The sequence below is a fragment of the Lonchura striata genome, chromosome 33 (assembly GCF_050655825.1).
Source record: "Lonchura striata isolate lonStrDom1 chromosome 33, ASM5065582v1, whole genome shotgun sequence".
Lineage (NCBI taxonomy): Eukaryota > Metazoa > Chordata > Aves > Passeriformes > Estrildidae > Lonchura > Lonchura striata.
The window spans coordinates 6,545,577-6,564,991 of NC_140735.1; the positions used below are offsets into that span (position 1 = coordinate 6,545,577).

The following is a 19,415-nucleotide window of genomic DNA, read 5'->3' on the forward strand; positions in this document are numbered from 1 at the left end:
TCCTGGTCCTAAAGAACCTGAGCCTAAACCTGGTCCTGGTCCTAAACCTGGTCCTGAGCCTGGAACTGGTCCTGAGCCTGGAACTGGTCCTGAGCCTGGAACTGGTCCTGAGCCTGGTCCTAAACCTGAGGCTAAACCTGGTCCTGAGCCTAAACCTGGTCCCGAGCCTGGAACTGGTCCGGGTCCTGATCAGAGTCCTGGTCCTGATCCTGATCCGGGTCCTGAGTCTGATCCGGGTCCTGATCCCGATCCTGATCCTGATCCCGATCCCGATCCTGATCCCGATCCTGATCCTGATCTCGATCCTGATCCCGATCCTGATCCTGATCCCGATCCCGATCCTGATCCCGATCCTGATCCCGATCCCGATCCTGATCCCGATCCTGATCCTGATCTCGATCCTGATCCCGATCCTGATCCTGATCCCGATCCCGATCCTGATCCCGATCCTGATCCCGATCCCGATCCTGATCCCGATCCTGATCCTGATCTCGATCCTGATCCCGATCCCGATCCCGATCCTGATCCTGATCCTGATCCTGATCCCGATCCCGATCCCGATCCTGATCCTGATCCTGATCTCAATCCTGATCCCGATCCCGATCCCGATCCTGATCCTGATCCTGATCCTGATCCCGATCCCGATCCCGATCCTGATCCTGATCCCGATCCCGATCCTGATCCTGATCCCGATCCTGATCCCGATCCCGATCCCGATCCTGATCCTGATCCCGATCCTGATCCTGATCCTGATCCCGATCCTGATCCTGATCCTGATCCTGATCCTGATCCCGATCCTGATCCGGGTCCGGTTTTGATCCTGATCCTGATCCCGATCCCGATCCTGATCCATGCCCGGGTTTTGATCCCGATCCATGTCCGGGTTTTGATCCTGATCCCGATCCCGATCCTGATCCCAATCCCGATCCGGGTTTTGATCCCGATCCATGTCCGGGTTTTGATCCCGATCCCGATCCCGATCCATGTCCGGGTTTTGATCCCGATCCCGATCCCGATCCTGATCCGGGTTTTGATCCCGATCCATGTCCGGGTTTTGATCCTGATCCTGATCCCGATCCCGATCCTGATCCCGATCCCGATCCCGATCCATGTCCGGGTCTTGAGGGTCCCCTGGGCACACCTGGCCCCCCCGGCAGGTGACAGCGCCGGGGGCGGGGCCTGACCCGACCCGCCGGTGCCACCTGTGCCACCCCTGGTGTCACCTGTGTCACCTGTCACCTGTCACCTGTGTCACCTGCCACCTGTGTCACCTGTGTCACCTGTCACCTGTCACCTGTGTCACCTGCCACCTGTGTCACCTGTGTCACCTGTGTCACCTGCCACCTGTGTCACCTGTGTCACCTGTGTCACCTGTCACCTGTGTGTCACCTGTGTCACCTGTGTCACCTGTCACCTGTGTCACCTGTCACCTGTGTCACCTGTGTCACCTGTGTCACCTGTGTGCCACCTGTGCCACCCACAGTGCCACCTGTGTCACCTGTGTGTCACCTGTGTGCCACCTGTGTCACCTGTGTCACCTGTGTGTCACCTGGGTGTCACCTGTGTCACGTGTGTCACGTGTGTCACCTGTGTCACCTGTGTGTCACCTGTGTCACCTGTGTCACCTGTGCCACCCGCAGTGTCACCTGTGTGCCACCTGTGCCACCTGTGTGTCACCTGTGTGTCACCTGTGTCACCTGTGCCACCCACAGTGTCACCTGTGTCACCTGTGTCACCGGTGCCACCTGTGCCACCCCCCCAGGCCCGGTCTGTGCTGGCACACAGGTGACACCGGGGCTGGCACAGGTGACACCGGTGGCACTGCGGGCAGCACAGGTGACACCCGGGGGTGGCACAGCTGGCACCGGTGACCCTGGTGGCACTTTGGGGTGGCACAGGTGGCACACAGGTGACACAGGGGGTGGCACTGGTGGCACCAGGGTGACACCGGGGGTGACACTGAGGTGACCCTGGGCTGGTGGCACCAGGGGTGGCATTGAGGTGACCCTGGGGTGGCACCGGGGGTGGTGACAGTGACACCGGGGTGGCACTGGGGACCCTGAGGTGACATTGGGGTGACCCCAGGGGTGACCCTGGGGGTGGCACCGATGACCCTGGGGTGGCCCTGGGGTGACCCCGGAGGTCACATTGAGGTGACATTGAGGTGACCCTGGGGGTGGTGGCACTGGGGACCCTGGGGTGACCCTGGGGTGGCACTGGTGACACCGGGGTGGCACCAGGGGTGGCACTGAGGTGACCCTGGGGTGGCACCGGGGTTGGTGGCAGTGACACCGGGATGGCACTGGGGACCCTGAGGTGACACTGAGGTGACCCCAGGGGTGACATTGGGGTGGCACCGGGGGTGGTGGCACTGGTGACCCTGGGAGTGACCCTGAGGTGACCCTGAGGTGGCACTGGGGTGGTGGCACTGGGGTGACATCAATGTGACCCCGGGGGTTGGTGGCACTGGTGGCACTGCTGACCCCGGGGGTGACATTGGGGTGACCCTGGGGTGGCACCGGGGTGGTGGCACTGGTGGCATTGAGGTGACCCTGAGGTGACCCCGAGGTGACCCCAGGGTGACCCTGGGGGTGACATTGAGGAGACCCTGGGGTGGCACTGGGTGGTGGCACTGGGGTGACCCTGAAATGACCCCGAGGTGACCCTGAAATGACCCCAGGGTGACCCTGAAATGACCCCAGGGTGGCCCTAGGGTGGTGGCACCGGTGACCCTGAGGTGACCCTGGGGTGACCCTGGGGGTGACATTGGGGTGACCCTGAAGTGACCCCCAGGTGACCCCGATGTGACCCCGAGGTGACCCTGAAGTGACCCTGAAATGACCCCGAGGTGACCCCGAGGTGACCCTGGGGTGACCCTGAAATGACCCCGAGGTGACCCCGATGTGACCCTGAAGTGACCCCGAGGTGACCCTGAAATGACCCCCAGGTGACCCCCAGGTGACCCTGGGGTGACCCTGAAGTGACCCTGAAATGACCCCCAGGTGACCCCACGGTGACCCTGAAGTGACCCCGATGTGACCCCGAGGTGACCCTGAAGTGACCCCCAGGTGACCCCGAGGTGACCCTGAAGTGACCCCGAGGTGACCCCAATGTGACCCTGAAGTGACCCCGAGGTGACCCCCAGGTGACCCCAGGGTGACCCCGGGGGGGGGGGTCAGGAGGTCACATCTCGGAGGGGTCAAAGGTCAAAACACTGACCCCGATTTTTGGGGTGAGATTTGGGGATTTTGGGGGGGGAAATTTTGGGCATTTTTTGGGGTGAGATTTGGGGGTTTTGGGGTTAAATTGGGAGATTTTTTGGGGTGGAATTTGGGAATTTTGGGATGAAATTTGGGGATTTTTGGGGTGGATTTTTGGGTGAATTTTGGCAATTTTTGGTGTCAATTTTTTTAATTTTCTGCTGGAATTTAGGGGATTTTGGGGTGAAATTTGGGCATTTTTAAGATAAAATTTGGGGATTTTGGGGGTGGAATTTGGAGATTTTTGGTGTGGAATTTGGGGATTTTGGGGGTGGAATTTGGAGATTTTTGGGGTGGAATTTGGGGATTTTTAAGATAAAATTTGGGGATTTTGGGGGTGGAATTTGGGCATTTTTGGGGTGAAATTTGGTATTTTTGGGGTGAAATTTGGGCATTTTTTGGTCAATTTTTTATTTTTGGGGTGGAATTTTGGGCATTTTTGGGGTAAAATTTGGGGATTTTAGGTTTGAATTTTGGACACTTTTTGGGATGGAATTTTGGGATTTTTTGGGTCAATTTTTATTTTTGGGGTGAAATTTGGGGATTTTTGGGGGGAATTTTGTGGATTTTGGGGCAGAATTTTGGGGATTTTGGGGTGGAATTTTTGAGATTTTTGGGGTGAATTTTGTGGATTTTTGGGGTGAAATTTGGGGATTTTTGAGTGGAATTTTGAGATTTCTTGGGGTGGAATTTTGGGGATTTTGGGGTGAAATTTGGGGATTTTTAGGATAAAATTTGGAAATTTTGGGGGTGGAATTTGGGAATTTTGGGATGAAATTTGGGGATTTGGGGGGTGAGATTTGGCGATTTTGGGGTGGAATTTTGGGATTTTTGGGGTGAAATTTTAGGGTGAAATTTGGGGGTGAATTTTGGGCATTTTTTGGTGTCAATTTTTTTATTTTTGGGATGGAATTTTGGGGATTTTTGGGGTGGAATTTGGGGGTTTTTGAGGTGGAATTTTGGGAACTTTGGGGCAGAATTTTGGGGATTCTTGCCTGGATTTTTGGGTAATTTGGGTTTCTGGTAGATCAGGATTTTGGGGTGGGATTTTGGGTGGATTTTTGGGATTTTGGGGTGGGATTTTGGGTGGATTTTTGGGATTTTGGGGTGGGATTTTGGGTGGATTTTTGGCATTTTGGGTTCCATTTTTGGGACGGTGACTGAGATTTTGGTCGGGATTTTTTGGGCGATTTTGGGCCGGATTTTTGGGACTTTTTGGGGTGAAATTCCAGGATTTTGGGGTTGATTTTTTAAAATTATTTTTGTCACCCTGAACAGCAAATTTGGGGTGAAAAACATTTTTAATTTCCAGGCTGGAACTCGGATTTCGGGGATTTTCAACCTCGTGGCCCCGGGGGGTTTTGGGGTGAATTCGGCCGATTTTGGGGTGAATTTCGCCATTTTTGGGGTGAATTTGGCCAGTTTTGGGCTGAATTCATCAATTTTTGGGTTAAAATTGGCTATTTTTGGGTTGAACTCAGCCAATTTTGGGTTGAATTCAGCTGATTTTGGGTGAACTCAGCCGATTTTGGGTGGAATTTGGCCATTTTTGGGGTGAACTTGGCTGGTTTTGGGGCAAACTCGACTGATTTTGGGTTGAACTTGGCCGATTTTGGGTCAAATTCAGCTGATTTTGGGCAAACTTGGCTGATTTGGGGTCAAATTCAGCCATTTTGGGGGTGAACTCGGCCGTTTTTGGGGCGAATCCAGCAGATTTTGGCCGTTTTTGGGGTGAATCCGGCCGTTTTTGGGGCGAATCTGGCCGATTTTGGTTCAACTCAGCCGTTTTTGGGGTGAATCCAGCCGATTTTGGCCGGTTTTGGGGTGAATCCGGCCATTTTTGGGGCAAATATGGCTGATTTTGGTTGAACTCGGCCGATCTTGGGGTGAACTCGGCCGTTTTTGGGGCGAATCCAGCCGATTTTGGGGAGAATGCAGCCGATTTTGGCCGTTTTTGGGGCAAATCCGTCCGTTTTTGGGGCAAATCCGGCCGATTTTGGGGTGAATCCGGCTGATTTTGGCTGGTTTTTTGGGCAAATTCGGCCATTTTTGGGGTAAATCCGGCCGATTTTGGGGCGAATCCGGCCGATTTTGGGGCGAATCCGGCCGATTTTGGGGTGAATCCAGCAGATTTTGGGGTGAATCCGGCCGATTTTGGCTGTTTTTTTGGGCAAATTCGGCCATTTTTGGGGTAGATCTGGCTGATTTTGGGGCGAATCCAACCGATTTTGGGGCGAATCCGGCCGATTTTGGGTGAATCCGGCTGATTTTGGGGTGAATCCAGCTGTTTCTGGGGCGAATCCGGCCAGTTTTGGGGCGAATCTGGCCGATTTTGGGGCGAATCCAGGCGATTTTGGGGCGAATGCAGCCGATTTTGGCCGTTTTTGGGGCGAATCCGGCCGATTTTGGGGCGAATCCGGCCGATTTTGGGGCGAATCCAGGCGATTTTGGGGCGAATCCAACTGATTTTGGGGCGAATCCGGCCGATTTTGGGGCGAATCCAGCCAGTTTTGGGGCGAATCCGGCCGATTTTGGGGCGAATCCGGCCGATTTTGGGGCGAATCTGGCTGATTTTGGGGCGAATCCGGCCGATTTTGGGGCGAATCCAGGCGATTTTGGGGCGAATGCAGCCGATTTTGGCCGTTTTTGGGGCGAATCCGGCCGGTTTTGGGTCAGTTGTGGGCCATGGTGTCCTGCAGCCAGCGGCTGTAGCGGCACAGGTTGACGTACACCCCCGGCTTTCGGGGGTCCCCGCAGACCCCCGGCCCCCAGGAGGTGATGCCCTGCAGGCGCCCCTCGCACACCAGGGGCCCCCCGGAGTCGCCCTGGAAGGAAAAATTCGGGGGGTCAAGGCCGGGACCCCGAAATTCCCGAGAAAATCCGCGAAGATCCGGCGAGAATCCGGAGAAATCGGCCCCAAATCGGCCCAAAATCATCCCCAAAATTACCCCAAAATTACCCCAAAATTACCCCAAAATCACCCTCAAAATCACCCCAAATCCGCCCCAAAATCACCCCCAAAATCACCCCCAAAATCGCCTCAAAATTATCCCCAAAATCACCCCAAAATCACCCCCAAAATCACCCCCAAATCATCCCCAAAATCACTCCAAAATCGCCCCAAAATCACCCCAAAATCACCACCAAAATCATCCCAAAATCGCCCCCAAAATCGCCCGAAAATCATCCCAAAATCACCCCAAAATCATCCCCAAAATCATCCCCAAAATCACCCCAAAATTGCCCCCAAATCGCCCCCAAAATCACCCCAAAATCATCCCCAAAATCACCACCAAAATCATCCCAAAATCATCCCCAAAATCGTCCCAAAATCACCCCAAAATCGCCCCCAAAATCACCCCAAAATCACCACCAAAATCATCCCAAAATCACCCCAAAATCACCCAAAAATCACCCCAAAATCACCCCAAAATCGCCCCCAAAATCATCCCCAAAATCACCACCAAAATCACCCCAAAATCACCACCAAAATCACCCCAAAATTGCCCCCAAATCGCCCCCAAAATCACCCCAAAATCATCCCCAAAATCGCCCCAAAATCAGCCCAAAATCGCCCCAAAATCATCCCCCAAATCGCCCCAAAATTGCCCCCAAATCACCCCAAAGTCACCCCAAAATCACCCCAAAATCGCCCCAAAATCACCCCAAAATCGCCCCAAAATCATCCCCCAAATCGCCCCCAAAATCGCCCCCAAAATCACCCCAAAATCATCCCCCAAATCACCACCAAAATCATCCCAAAATCGCCCCAAAATCACCCCAAAATCGCCCCAAAATTGCCCCCAAATCACCCAAAAATCATCCCAAAATCATCCCCAAAATCGCCCCCAAAATCACTCCAAAATCATCCCCAAAATCGCCCCCAAAATCATCCCAAAATCACCCCCAAAATCGCCCCCAAAATCACCCCAAAATCACCACCAAAATCATCCCAAAATCGCCCCCAAAATCGCCCCCAAAATCACCCGAAAATCATCCCAAAATCACCCGAAAATCATCCCAAAATCACCCCAAAATGACCCAAAATCACCACAAAATGACCCCCAAAGTTGCCCCAAAATCACCCGAAAATTGCCCCAAAATCACCCCCAAAATCACCCTCAAAATGCCCGGGATTGACCCAAAATGTGCCCAAATTGCCCCAAATTCAACTCGGATTGTCCCAAAATGGTCCCAAAATGGTCCCAAATTGTCCCAAAATGGCCCCAAATTGCCCCAGAAAGTCCCAAAATTTGCCCAAATTGTCCCAAATTCACTTAAGATTGACCCAAATTGTCCCAATTTGTCCCAAAATGGCCCCAAATTTGCCCTGGAATGTCCCAAAATGTGCCCAAATTGCCCCAAATTCACCACGGATTGGCCCAAATTGTCCCAAAATTGTCCTAAAATTGTCCCAAAATGTCCCAAATTGTCCCAAAATGGGCCCAAAATGTCCTAAAATGGCCCCAAATTGTCCCAAAATGGCCCCAAAATGTCCTAAAATGGCCCCAAATTGTCCCAAAATGGCCCTAAATTGCCCAAAATTGTCCCAAAATGGCCCCAAATTGTCCCAAAATGGCCCCACACCTGTCTCACCTGTCCAATCTCACCTGGCAGGTGTCGGCCCGGCTGCGGGGCTCACACCTGTCTCACCTGTCTCACCTGTCCAATCTCACCTGTCCCACCTGTCCCACCTGTCTCACCTGTCTCACCTGGCACACACCTGTCCCACCTGTCCATGTCCCACCTGTCCCACACCTGTCTCACCTGTCCCAGGTGTCTCACCTGTCTCACCTGTCCCAGTCTCACCTGTCCAATCTCACCTGTCTCACCTGTCCCAGTCTCACCTGTCCCAGGTGTCTCACCTGTCTCACCTGTCCCAGTCTCACCTGTCCCAGGTGTCTCACCTGTCTCACCTGTCCCAGTCTCACCTGTCCCAGGTGTCTCACCTGTCCCAGTCTCACCTGTCCCAGGTGTCTCACCTGTCTCACCTGTCTCACCTGTCTCACCTGTATCTCACCTGTCTCACCTGTCCGACTCACCTGGCAGGTGTCGGCCCGGCTGCGCGGCTCCCCGGCGCAGACCCCTCACCTGTCCCAGGTGTCTCACCTGTCTCACCTGTCCGACTCACCTGGCAGGTGTCGGCCCGGCTCCGGGGCTCCCCGGCGCAGACCATGTTGGGGGTGATGGAGTCGGGGTAGATGCGGCGGCAGGTGAGCTCAGGTACGATGCGCACCTGGCTGCAGCGCAGCTCCTGCGGGAACGTCACTGCGGGGACACGCCCGGTCACACCTGGCCAGGTGACCCTGGGCAGTGACCCCACACCTGTCCGGGGTCACCCGGGGTCACACCTGAGCAGGTGACCCCTCACCTGTCCGGGGTCACACCTGGACAGGTGACCCCTCACCTGTCCGGGGTCACCCGGGGTCACACCTGGGCAGGTGACCCCTCACCTGTCCGGGGTCACCCGGGGTCACACCTGGGCAGGTGACCCCTCACCTGTCCAGGGTCACCCGGGGTCACACCTGGGCAGGTGACCCCTCACCTGTCCGGGGTCACCCGGGGTCACACCTGGGCAGGTGACCCTGGGCAGGTGACCCCACACCTGTCCGGGCTCACCTGGGGTCACACCTGGCCAGGTGACCCTGGGCAGGTGACCCCTCACCTGTCCGGGCTCACACCTGGGCAGGTGACCCCACACCTGTCCGGGGTCACCCGGGGTCACACCTGGCCAGGTAACCTCCCACACCCGTCTGGGGTCACATCTGGGGTCACACCTGGGCAGGTGACCCTGGGCAGTGACCCCACACCTGTCCGGGGTCACACCTGGGCAGGTAACCCCCCACACCTGTCTGGGGTCACATCTGGGGTCACACCTGGGCAGTTGACCCCACACCTGTCTAAGGTCACCTGGGGTCACATCTGGGGTCACCTGGAGTCACACCTGGGCAGGTAACACACCTGGGCAGGTAACCCCCACACCTGTCTGGGGTCACACCTGGCCAGGTAATGCCTGATGTCTCACCTGTGCCCAGGTGACCCCCACAGGTAACCCCGAAATCCCGCCTCACCTGTGCCCAGGTAACCCACTCACCTTAGGGGTTCCCAGGTGTGCCCACACCCCTCACCTGTGCCAGGTGTGTTCCCTGCATCTATCCCAGGTGTGTCTCACCTGTCCCAGGTGTTCCCTCACCTGCCCAGGTGTGTCCCCTCACCTGCCCAGGTGTTCCCTCACCTGCCCAGGTGTTCCCTCACCTGCCCAGGTGTTCTCACCTGCCCAGGTGTCCCTCACCTCCCCAGGTGTGCTCACCTGCCCAGGTGTGCTCACCTGTCCCATCCCCCTCACCTGCCCAGGTGTGTTCCCTCACCTGCCCAGGTGTGTCCCCTCACCTCCCCAGCTGTCCCTCACCTGCCCAGGTGTCCCTCACCTGCTCAGGTGTTCCCTCACCTGCCCAGGTGTCCCTCACCTGCCCAGGTGTTCCCTCACCTCCCCAGGTGTCCCTCACCTGCCCAGGTGCGCTCACCTGTTCCATCCCCCTCACCTCCCCAGGTGTTCTCACCTGCCCAGGTGTCCCTCACCTGCCCAGGCGTGTTCCCTCACCTGCCCAGGTGTCCCTCACCTCCCCAGGTGTTCTCACCTCCCCAGGTGTTCTCCCTCACCTCCCCAGGTGTCCCTCACCTGCCCAGGTGTCCCTCACCTCCCCAGGTGTCCCTCACCTGCCCAGGTGTGCCTCACATGCCCAGGTGTGTCCCCTCACCTGTCCCAGGTGTGCTCATCTGTCCCATCCCCCTCATCTGCCCAGGTGTCCCTCACCTGCCCAGGTGTGTCCCTCACCTCCCCAGGTGTTCTCACCTGCCCAGGTGCGCTCACCTGTCCCATCCCCCTCACCTGCCCAGGTGTGTCCCTCACCTGCCCAGGTGTTCTCACCTGTCCCATCCCCCTCACCTGCCCAGGTGCGCTCACCTTCGGGGCTGGTGGTGGAGCCCCAGCCGGAGATCTGGCAGGCGGTGCCGGGCGCGGCGCAGGTGCGCGCCAGCGGCAGCGGCCTCACCTGGCGGCCCAGGTGCGCCGGCACCTGCAGCCGCAGCAGCATCAGGTCGCCGTCCTTGGAGCTCTCGTTGTAGCCGGGGAAGCGGAAGGGCCGCACCTGCCGCCGCTGCTCACCTGGCGCAGGTGAGGCCTCACCTGGCGGCGGCGACGGGGCGGGGCCGGGCGCCGCCTCACCTGGGCGCACCTGGCGGTGGGAGGGGCGGCCCAGGCGGACGGTGAGGGGGCTGCGGAGAGGGACGGGCGGGACAGGTGAGACACAGGTGGGACAGGTGAGACACAGGTGAGATATGGACAGGTGGGACACAGGTGAGACACAGGTGAGATCGGACAGGTGGGACACAGGTGGGACAGGTGAGACACAGGTGAGACACAGGTGGGACACAGGTGAGACACAGGTGAGATATGGACAGGTGGGACAGGTGGGACACAGGTGAGATCGGACAGGTGAGATTGGACAGGTGGGACAGGTGAGACACAGGTGAGATTGGACAGGTGGGACAGGTGGGACACAGGTGAGATTGGACAGGTGGGACACAGGTGGGACAGGTGAGACACAGGTGAGACACAGGTGGGACACAGGTGGGACACAGGTGAGACACAGGTGAGATATGGACAGGTGGGACAGGTGGGACACAGGTGAGATCGGACAGGTGAGATTGGACAGGTGAGACACAGGTGAGATTGGACAGGTGGGACAGGTGGGACACAGGTGAGATTGGACAGGTGAGACACAGGTGGGACAGGTGAGATTGGACAGGTGAGACACAGGTGGGACAGGTGAGATTGGACAGGCGGGACAGGTGGGACACAGGTGAGATTGGACAGGTGAGACAGGTGGGACACAGGTGAGATTGGACAGGTGAGACACAGGTGGGACAGGTGAGATTGGACAGGTGAGACAGGTGAGACACAGGTGGGACAGGTGAGATCGGACAGGTGGGACAGGTGAGATTGGACAGGTGAGACACAGGTGGGACAGGTGAGATCGGACAGGTGGGACAGGTGAGATTGGACAGGTGAGACACAGGTGGGACAGGTGAGACACAGGTGAGATAGGACAGGTGAGATTGGACAGGTGGGACAGGTGAGACACAGGTGGGACAGGCGAGATTGGACAGGTGGGACAGGTGAGACACAGGTGAGATATGGACAGGTGAGATTGGACAGGTGAGACACAGGTGAGACACAGGTGAGATAGGACAGGTGAGATTGGACAGGTGGGACAGGTGAGACACAGGTGGCACACAGGTGAGATCGGACAGGTGAGATTGGACAGGTGAGATTGGACAGGTGGGACAGGTGAGACACAGGTGGCACACAGGTGAGATCGGACAGGTGAGATTGGACAGGTGAGATTGGACAGGTGGGACAGGTGAGACACAGGTGGGACACAGGTGAGATCGGACAGGTGGGACAGGTGAGACACAGGTGAGATATGGACAGGTGAGATTGGACAGGTGAGATTGGACAGGTGGGACAGGTGAGACACAGGTGAGATATGGACAGGTGAGATTGGACAGGTGAGACACAGGTGAGATATGGACAGGTGAGACAGGTGAGACACAGGTGAGATATGGACAGGTGAGATTGGACAGGTGAGATTGGACAGGTGGGACAGGTGAGACACAGGTGAGATCGGACAGGTGAGATTGGACAGGTGAGACACAGGTGAGATATGGACAGGTGAGACAGGTGAGACACAGGTGAGATATAGACAGGTGAGATTGGACAGGTGGGACAGGTGAGATCGGACAAGTGAAATTGGACAGGTGAGATCGGACAGGTGAGACAGGTGAGATTGGACAGGTGAGATTGGACAGGTGAAATTGGACAGGTGAGATCGGACAGGTGAGATGTGGACAGGTGAGATCAGACAGGTGAGATTGGACAGGTGGGGCAGGTAAAGGACAGGTGAGGGACAGGTGAGATCAGACAGGTGACACACATGACACAGGTGACACAGGTGACACAGGAGGTGACACAGGACAGGTGACACAGGGGACACAGGAGGTGACACAGGACAGGTGACACAGGTGACACAGGTGACACAGGACAGGTGGCACAGGTGATGCAGGTGGCACAGGACAGGTGGCACAGGTGATGCAGGTGGCACAGGACAGGTGGGGGTGTGCCCAGCTGTGCCCAGGTGAGCCCATCACCTGCCCGGATGAGCCCCTCCCCCTGCCCAGGTGTGCCCAGGTGTCCCCAGGTAACCCCCAGCCATGCCCAGGTGCCCCCAGGTGTATCTCAGCCATGCCCAGGTGTGCCCAGGTACCCCCCCAGGTGTCCCCAGGTGCTCTCCCAGCCATGCCCAGGTGCCCCCAGGTGTATCCCAGCCATGCCCAGGTGCCCCAGGTGTGCCCAGGTGTGCCCAGGTGTGTCCCAGCCTTGCCCAGGTGTGTCCCAGGTGCCCCAGGTGTGCCCAGGTGTGCCCGGCGCCCCGTTACCTGCGCGTACCCGGGGGCGTGGCAGTGCCTGGCCACCCAGACCCGCCCAGGTGTGCCCAGGTAACCTCCCAACCATGCCCAGGTGTGCCCAGGTGTGCCCAGGTGTATCCCAGCCATGCCCAGGTGTGCCCAGATGCCCCCAGGTGTCCCCAGCCATGCCCAGTTCTGCCCCCCCAGGTGCCCCCAGATGTGCCCAGGTGTATCCCAGCCATGCCCAGGTGTGCCCAGGTGAGTTCCCCATGCCCAGGTGTGCCCCAGGTGTGCCCGGTGCCCCGTTACCTGCGCGTACCCAGGGGCGTGGCAGCGCGCGGCCACCCAGACCCGCCCAGGTGTGCCCAGGTGTGTCCCAGGTGTGTCCCAGGTGTATCCCAGGTGTATCCCAGCCATGCCCAGCCATGCCCAGGTGCCCCCAGGTGTGCCCAGGTATCCCCAGGTGCCCCAGGTGTGCCCAGCGCCCCGTTACCTGTGCGTACCCGGGGGCGTGGCAGTGCCTGGCCACCCAGACCCGCCCAGGTGTGCCCAGGTAACCTCCCAACCATGCCCAGGTGTGCCCAGGTGTATCCCAGCCATGCCCAGGTGTGTCCAAGTGTGCCCAGGTGCCCCAGGTGTGCCCGGCTCCCCGTTACCTGCGCGTACCCGGGGGCGTGGCAGTGCGCGGCCACCCAGACCCGCCCAGGTGTGCCCAGGTAACCTCCCAACCATGCCCAGGTGTGCCCAGGTGTATCCCAACCATGCCCAGGTGTGCCCAGGTGAGTTCCCCATGCCCAGGTGTGCCCAGGTGCCCCAGGTGTGCCCGGCGCCCCGTTACCTGTGTGTACCCGGGGGCGTGGCAGCGCGCGGCCACCCAGACCTGCCCAGGTGTGCCCAGGTGTGCCCAGGTGTGCCCAGGTGTGCCCAGGTAACCTCCCAACCATGCCCAGGTGTGCCCAGGTGTATCCCAGCCATGCCCAGGTGTGCCCAGGTGTGTCCCAGCCTTGCCCAGGTGTGTCCCAGGTGTGCCCAGGTGTATCCCAGCCATGCCCAGGTGTGCCCAGGTAACCTCCCAGGTGTGCCCAGGTGCCCCAGGTGTGCCCAGGTGCCCCGTTACCTGCGCGTACCCGGGGGCGTGGCAGTGCGCGGCCGTCAGGACCCACCTGGGCGCCACCAGGGTCCCGCCGCAGACGAAGCGACGACCCCGGAACAGCGCGGCCTGCCAGGGCGGGGCACAGGTGTGCCCGTCCAGCACCCACCTGGGCACCCGCACACCTGAGAGAGACACAGGTGTGCCAGGGCGGGGCACAGGTGTGCCCGTCCAGCACCCACCTGGGCACCCGCACACCTGAGAGAGACACAGGTGTGCCAGGGCGGGGCACAGGTGTGCCCGTCCAGCACCCACCTGGGCACCCGCGCACCTGAGAGGGGCACAGACACACAGGTGTGCCAGGGCGGGCTCAGGTGTGCCAGGGCGGGGCACAGGTGTGCCCGTCCAGCACCCACCTGGGCACCCGCACACCTGAGAGGGGCACAGAGACACAGGTGTGCCAGGGCGGGGCACAGGTGTGCCAGGGCGGGGCACAGGTGTGCCCGTCCAGCACCCACCTGGGCACCCGCACACCTGAGAGGGGCACAGACACACAGGTGTGCCAGGGCGGGGCACAGGTGTGCCCGTCCAGCACCCACCTGGGCACCCGCACACCTGAGAGAGACACACAGGTGTGCCAGGGCGGGGCTCAGGTGTGCCAGGGCGGGGCACAGGTGTGCCCGTCCAGCACCCACCTGGGCACCCGCGCACCTGAGAGAGACACAGAGACACAGGTGTGCCAGGGCGGGGCACAGAGACACAGGTGTGCCAGGGAGGGACACAGGTGTGCCAGGGCGGGGCACAGGTGTGCCACGGTGAATTTTGGTGAATTTTGGGTGAATTTTGGGTGCATTTTTGGGGAATTTTGGGTGGATTTTGGGTGAATTTTGGGGAAATTTCGGGTGAATTTTGGGTGAATTTTGGGTGGATTTTGGGTGAATTTTTGGGTGGATTTTGATAAATTTTGGGGAATTTCTGGAGAATTTTTGGGTGAATTTTGGGTGAATTTTGGGGAATTTGGGGTGAATTTTGGGTGCATTTTGGGGAATTTTTGGGTGAATTTTGGGTGGATTTTTGGGTGAATTTTGGGTGAATTTTGGGGAATTTCTGGAGAATTTTTGGGTGAATTTTGGTGAATTTTGGGAGAATTTTTGGGTGAATTTTGGGGACATTTTGGGTGAATTTTGGGTGAATTTTGGTGAATTTTGGGTGAATTTCAGGTGGATTTTGGGGAATTTTTGGGTGAATTTTGGGTGGATTTTGGGAGTATTTTGGGGGGAATTTTGGGGAATTTTGGATGAATTTTGGGGAATTTTGATAAATTTTGGGTGGATTTTGGGTGAATTTTGGTGAATTTTGGGTAAATTTTGGGGGAATTTTGGGGTAATTTTTGGAGAATTTTGGGGAATTTTGGGGAATTTGGGGAATTTTGGGTGGATTTTGGGTGGATTTTGGGGAATTTTGATGAATTTTGGGTGAATTTTGGGAGAATTTTGCATGGGTTTTGGGGAATTTTGGGGATTTTTGGGGATTTTGGGGAATTTTGGGTGAATTTTGGGTGGATTTTGGGGAATTTTGGGGAATTTCGGTGAATTTTGGGAATTTTGGGTGAATTTCGGGTGGATTTTGGGGAATTTTGGGAATTTTGGGTGAATTTCGGGTGGATTTTGGGGAATTTTGGGGAATTTTGGGGATTTTGGGCTCACCTGAGGCCGCCGGCAGCAGCAGCAGCAGCAGCAGCAGCCGCATCCCTGCGAGGGAAATTTGGGGTGAAAAACGGGGATTTTGGGAAAAAATTGGAGGAAATGGGAATTTTGGGGAAATTTTGGGGAGATTTGGGAGGAAAATTGGGAATTCTGGGGGAGAGGGGAATGGGAATTTTGGGAGGGGGGAAATGGGAGGAAAAAACGAAATTTTGGGGAAATTTGGGAGGAAAAATGGGAATTTTGGGAAAATTGGGAAAAATGTGGGTGGGAAACAGAAATTTTAGAGGGAAAATGGGATTTGGGGAGAAAAACGGGGATTTGGGGAAAATTGGGAGTTTTGGGAGGAAAAATGGGAGGAAAAATGGAAATTTCAGGGAAATTTGGGGAAGAAAATGGGAAATCTGGGGCGAAAAATGGGGATTTTGGGAAAATTGGGATTTTGGGGAAAATCAGAGGAAAAAAGGAAATTTTGGGGATACTCTGGGAGGAAAAATGAGAAATTTGAGGGGGAAATTGGGAATTTGGGGGGGGAATTGGGAATTTTGGGAAAATTGGGAATTTGGTGGCGAAAATGGAGCAAAAATGGGAATTTTGGGGAAATTTTGAGGGAAAATTTGGGGGGAAAGGGGAAATTTGGGGGAAAAAATCAGAGGAAAAAATGGAAATTTCAGGGAAATTTGGGGGGGAAATGGGGATTTTGGGGGTGAAAACGGGGATTTCGGGAAAATTGGGGATTTGGGGGGAAAAAATGGGAATTTTGGGAGGGAAAATGGGAATTCTGGGGGGGAAAATCAGAGGGGCAAAAATGGAAATTTTGGAGAAAGTTGGGAGTAAAAATGTGGATTTTGGGAGGGAAAAATGGGAATTTTTTTGGGACAAAGGGAAATTTGGGGGGGAAATGGGAATTTTGGGGAGGAAATTGGGAAATTTGGTGGGAAAAATCAGAGGGGAAAAGGAAATTTGGGAGGAAAAAATGGGAATTTTGGGAGGAAATTGGAATGAAAGCGGAAAATTGAGGGAAAATTGAGGGAGGAGGGAAAGGGAAAAGGAAAAATGGGGAAAATCAGGAAAAATGGAGAAAAATTGGGAAAAAAAATGGGAAAAAAAGGAAAATGTTGGGAAAAGGGGAAGGGAAAGCGGGAATGGGGAAATTCCCGATGGGAACCCCAGAATTCCCAAAATTCCACCTGGAAAATCCCCAAATTCCTCCTGGAAAATCCCAAAATTCCCCAAATTCCTCCCAGAAATCCCAAAATTCCCCATGGGAACCCCGAAATTCGCCAAATTCCTCCTGGAAAATCCCAAAAATCCCAAAATTCCACCCACAAAAATCCCAAAATTCCACCTGGAAACGACAAAATTCCCAAAATTCCACCCCAAAAATCCCAAAATTCCCAATGGGAACCCCGAAATTCCCAAAATTCCTCCCAGAAAATCCCAGAATTCCCAAAATTCCATCCATAAAATACCAAAATTCCTCCCAGAAACCCCAAAATTCCTGGCGAGAACCCCAAAATTCCCAAAATTCCACTCAGAAAAATCCCAAAATTTCTCCTGGAAACCCCAAAATTCCATCCGGAATTCCCAAAATTTCACCCGGAAACCCCAAAATTCCCGATGGGAACTCAGAAATTCCCAAAATTCCCACGGAAAATCCCAAAATCCCTTGGAAAACCCCAAAAATTTATTGGGAAATCCCAAAATTCTCCTGGAAAATCCCAAAATTCCTCGGGAAAACCCCAAAAAACCACTGGAAAATCCCAAAATTTGCTGGAAAGTCCCAAAATTCCCGTGGAAAACCAAAAATTCCCTGGGAAAAACCCAAAATTCGCCGGAAAAATCCCCAAATCCCTTGGAAAATCCCCAAATTTCACCCGGAAACCCCAAAATTCCCGATGGGAACCCCAAAATTCCATCTGGAAAACCCCAAAATTCCCCCATAAAACTCCAAATTTCCCCCAAAATTCCCAAAATCCCCTGGAAAACCCCAAAAAATCACTGGAATTTCCCAAAATCTCAGTGAAAACCCCCAAAAATTCACTGGGAAATCTCCAAAATTCCTCCCGGAAAATCCCAAAATTCTTCTGGGAAGCCCCAAAATTCCCTCGGGATCTTCCGGAATTCCCACGAAAAAAACCCAAAAATCCCTCGGAGAAACCCCAAAAATTCATCGGAAAACCCCAAAATTTGCCGGAAAATCCCCAAATTTCCCCAGAAAATGCCAAAAATCAGCCGAAAAATCCCCAAATTCCCGACGGGAACCCCAAAATTCTCCCAGAAAACCCCAAAAAACCAATGGAAAATCCAAAAATTCGCTGGAAAATCCCAAAATTTCCCAGAAAATCCCAAAAATCCCTTGGAGAAACCCCAAAATTCCCCCAGAAAATCCCAAAATTTGCCAGAAAATCCCCAAATTCCCCCAGAAAATCCCAAAATTTCCCAGAAAATCCCAAAATTCCCACGGAAAACCCCAAAATTCTCCCCGGAAAATCCCAACATTCTGGACGGGAACCCCAAAATTCCCAAAATTCCTCCCAGAAACCCCAAAATTCCCGATGGAAAATCCGAAATTTCCAAAATTCCACCCAAAACCCCCAAAATTCCCGATGGAAACCCCAAAATTCCTCGTGGAAAATCCCAAAATTCCCCATGGGAACCCAGAAATTCCCAAAATTCCTCCTGGAAAATCCCAAAATTCCCAAAATTCCTCCCTTAAATCCCCAAATTCCACCCGGAAACCCCAAAATTCCCAAAATTCCGCCTGGAAATTCCCAAAATTCCTGCTGGGAAACCCCAAAATTCCCCAAATTCCCACAGAAAACCCCAAAATCCTCCCGGAAGATCCCAAAATCCCTTGGAAAATCCCCAAAAATTCATCGAAAACCCCCAAAAATTCGCTGGAAAATCCCAAAATTCCCGCGGAAAAACCAAAAATTCCCCCCGGGAAATCCCAAAATTCCCTGGAAAATCCCAAATTTCCCATGGAAAACCCCCAAAAACCACTGGAAATTCCCAAAATTCACCCCAAAATTCCCAAAATTCCCCCGGAAAATCCCAAAATTTTCCCGGGAAGCCCCAAAATTCCCTCGGGATCTCCCGGAATTCCCGCGAAAAAAAACAAAAATCCCTTGGAAAAAATCCCAAAAATTCGCCGGAAAATCCCAAAATTCCCGCGGAAAAACCAAAAATCCCTTGGAAAAATCCCCAAAATTCGCCAGAAAATCCCAAAATTCCTTGGAAAAGCCCCAAAATTCTCCCGGAAAACCCCAAAATCCACTGGAAAAATCCCAACATTTTGCTGGGAAATCCCCAAAAATTCCCCCGGAAAAATCCCAAAATCTCGCGGGAAAATCCCCAAATTCTTCCGGGAAGCCCCAAAATTCCCACGGGATCTCCCAAAATTCCCGGGAAAAACCCCAAAATCTTCCGGGAAAAGCCCCCAAACCGCCTGGGGACGCCCCGGAATTCCCGGAATTCCCGAATTTCCCGGAATTCCCGGAATTCCCGGAATTCCCAAGGCCCGGGTCGCACCTGGCGCTGCCGAATTCCCGCAGGAGGAGGAGGAGGAGGGGGAGGGGAGGAAGCGCCTCCGGAATCCCAAAATTCCTTCCGGGAACGGGGCGGGAAAAGCGGCGGGAGCCCCGAATTCCCAAAAATCCCCAAATGGGGGAGAAATCCCCAAAAAATGGGGGAGAAATCCCAAAAAATGGGGGGGAAATCCCAAAAAAATCATAAAAAATGGGGGGAAAATCCCCAAAAATGGGGGGGAAATTCCAAAAAATGGGGGGGAAATTCCAAAAAATGGGGGAGAAATCCCAAAAAATGGGGGAGAAATCCCAAAAAATCCCAAAAAAATGGGGGAGAAATCCCAAAAAAATCATAAAAAATGGG

General features: G+C 54.9%; 1 protein-coding gene and 1 long non-coding RNA gene across 6 annotated transcripts; one reads left to right on the forward strand and one right to left on the reverse strand.

Annotated features, from left to right (window-relative positions):
* Nucleotides 1-4,542: 4,542 nt before the first annotated feature.
* On the reverse strand, nt 4,543-19,170 carry LOC146764557 (kallikrein-14-like). Of its 5 annotated transcripts, none has more exons than XM_085564393.1 (6): nt 19,056-19,170; nt 15,525-15,569; nt 13,856-14,003; nt 10,207-10,535; nt 8,392-8,528; nt 4,543-6,085 (listed from the first exon to the last, which is right to left on the reverse strand). In XM_085564393.1, the coding sequence occupies exons 2-6, from the start codon at nt 15,565-15,567 to the stop codon at nt 5,933-5,935; spliced, it is 810 nt and encodes a 269-aa protein (XP_085420519.1). In that variant the 5' UTR covers nt 15,568-15,569; nt 19,056-19,170; the 3' UTR covers nt 4,543-5,932. The 5 variants fall into 5 exon arrangements, with proteins under 5 accessions (XP_085420519.1, XP_085420518.1, XP_085420517.1 ...); XM_085564392.1 differs by having other exon boundaries at nt 10,225-10,535; nt 13,892-14,003; nt 19,056-19,162; XM_085564391.1 differs by having other exon boundaries at nt 13,892-14,003; nt 19,056-19,162.
* On the forward strand, nt 9,855-10,226 carry LOC146764558 (uncharacterized). Its single transcript, XR_014950719.1, has 3 exons — nt 9,855-9,906; nt 9,948-9,966; nt 10,158-10,226. It is a non-coding gene; the product is annotated as an uncharacterized LOC146764558 (long non-coding RNA).
* Nucleotides 19,171-19,415: the final 245 nt, after the last annotated feature.

Excerpts from the sequence above, each read along its gene's own strand:
- LOC146764557 (XM_085564393.1), bottom strand. The coding sequence starts at position 15,567 with ATGCGGCTGCTGCTGCTGCTGCTGCTGCTGCCGGCGGCCTCAG. Across the intron at positions 14,004-15,524 it reads GCTGCTGCCGGCGGCCTCAG|GTGTGCGGGTGCCCAGGTGG; the intron begins GTGAGCCCAAAA and ends TGTCTCTCTCAG. Across the intron at positions 6,086-8,391 it reads GCCGGGCCGACACCTGCCAG|GGCGACTCCGGGGGGCCCCT; the intron begins GTGAGTCGGACA and ends TTTTCCTTCCAG.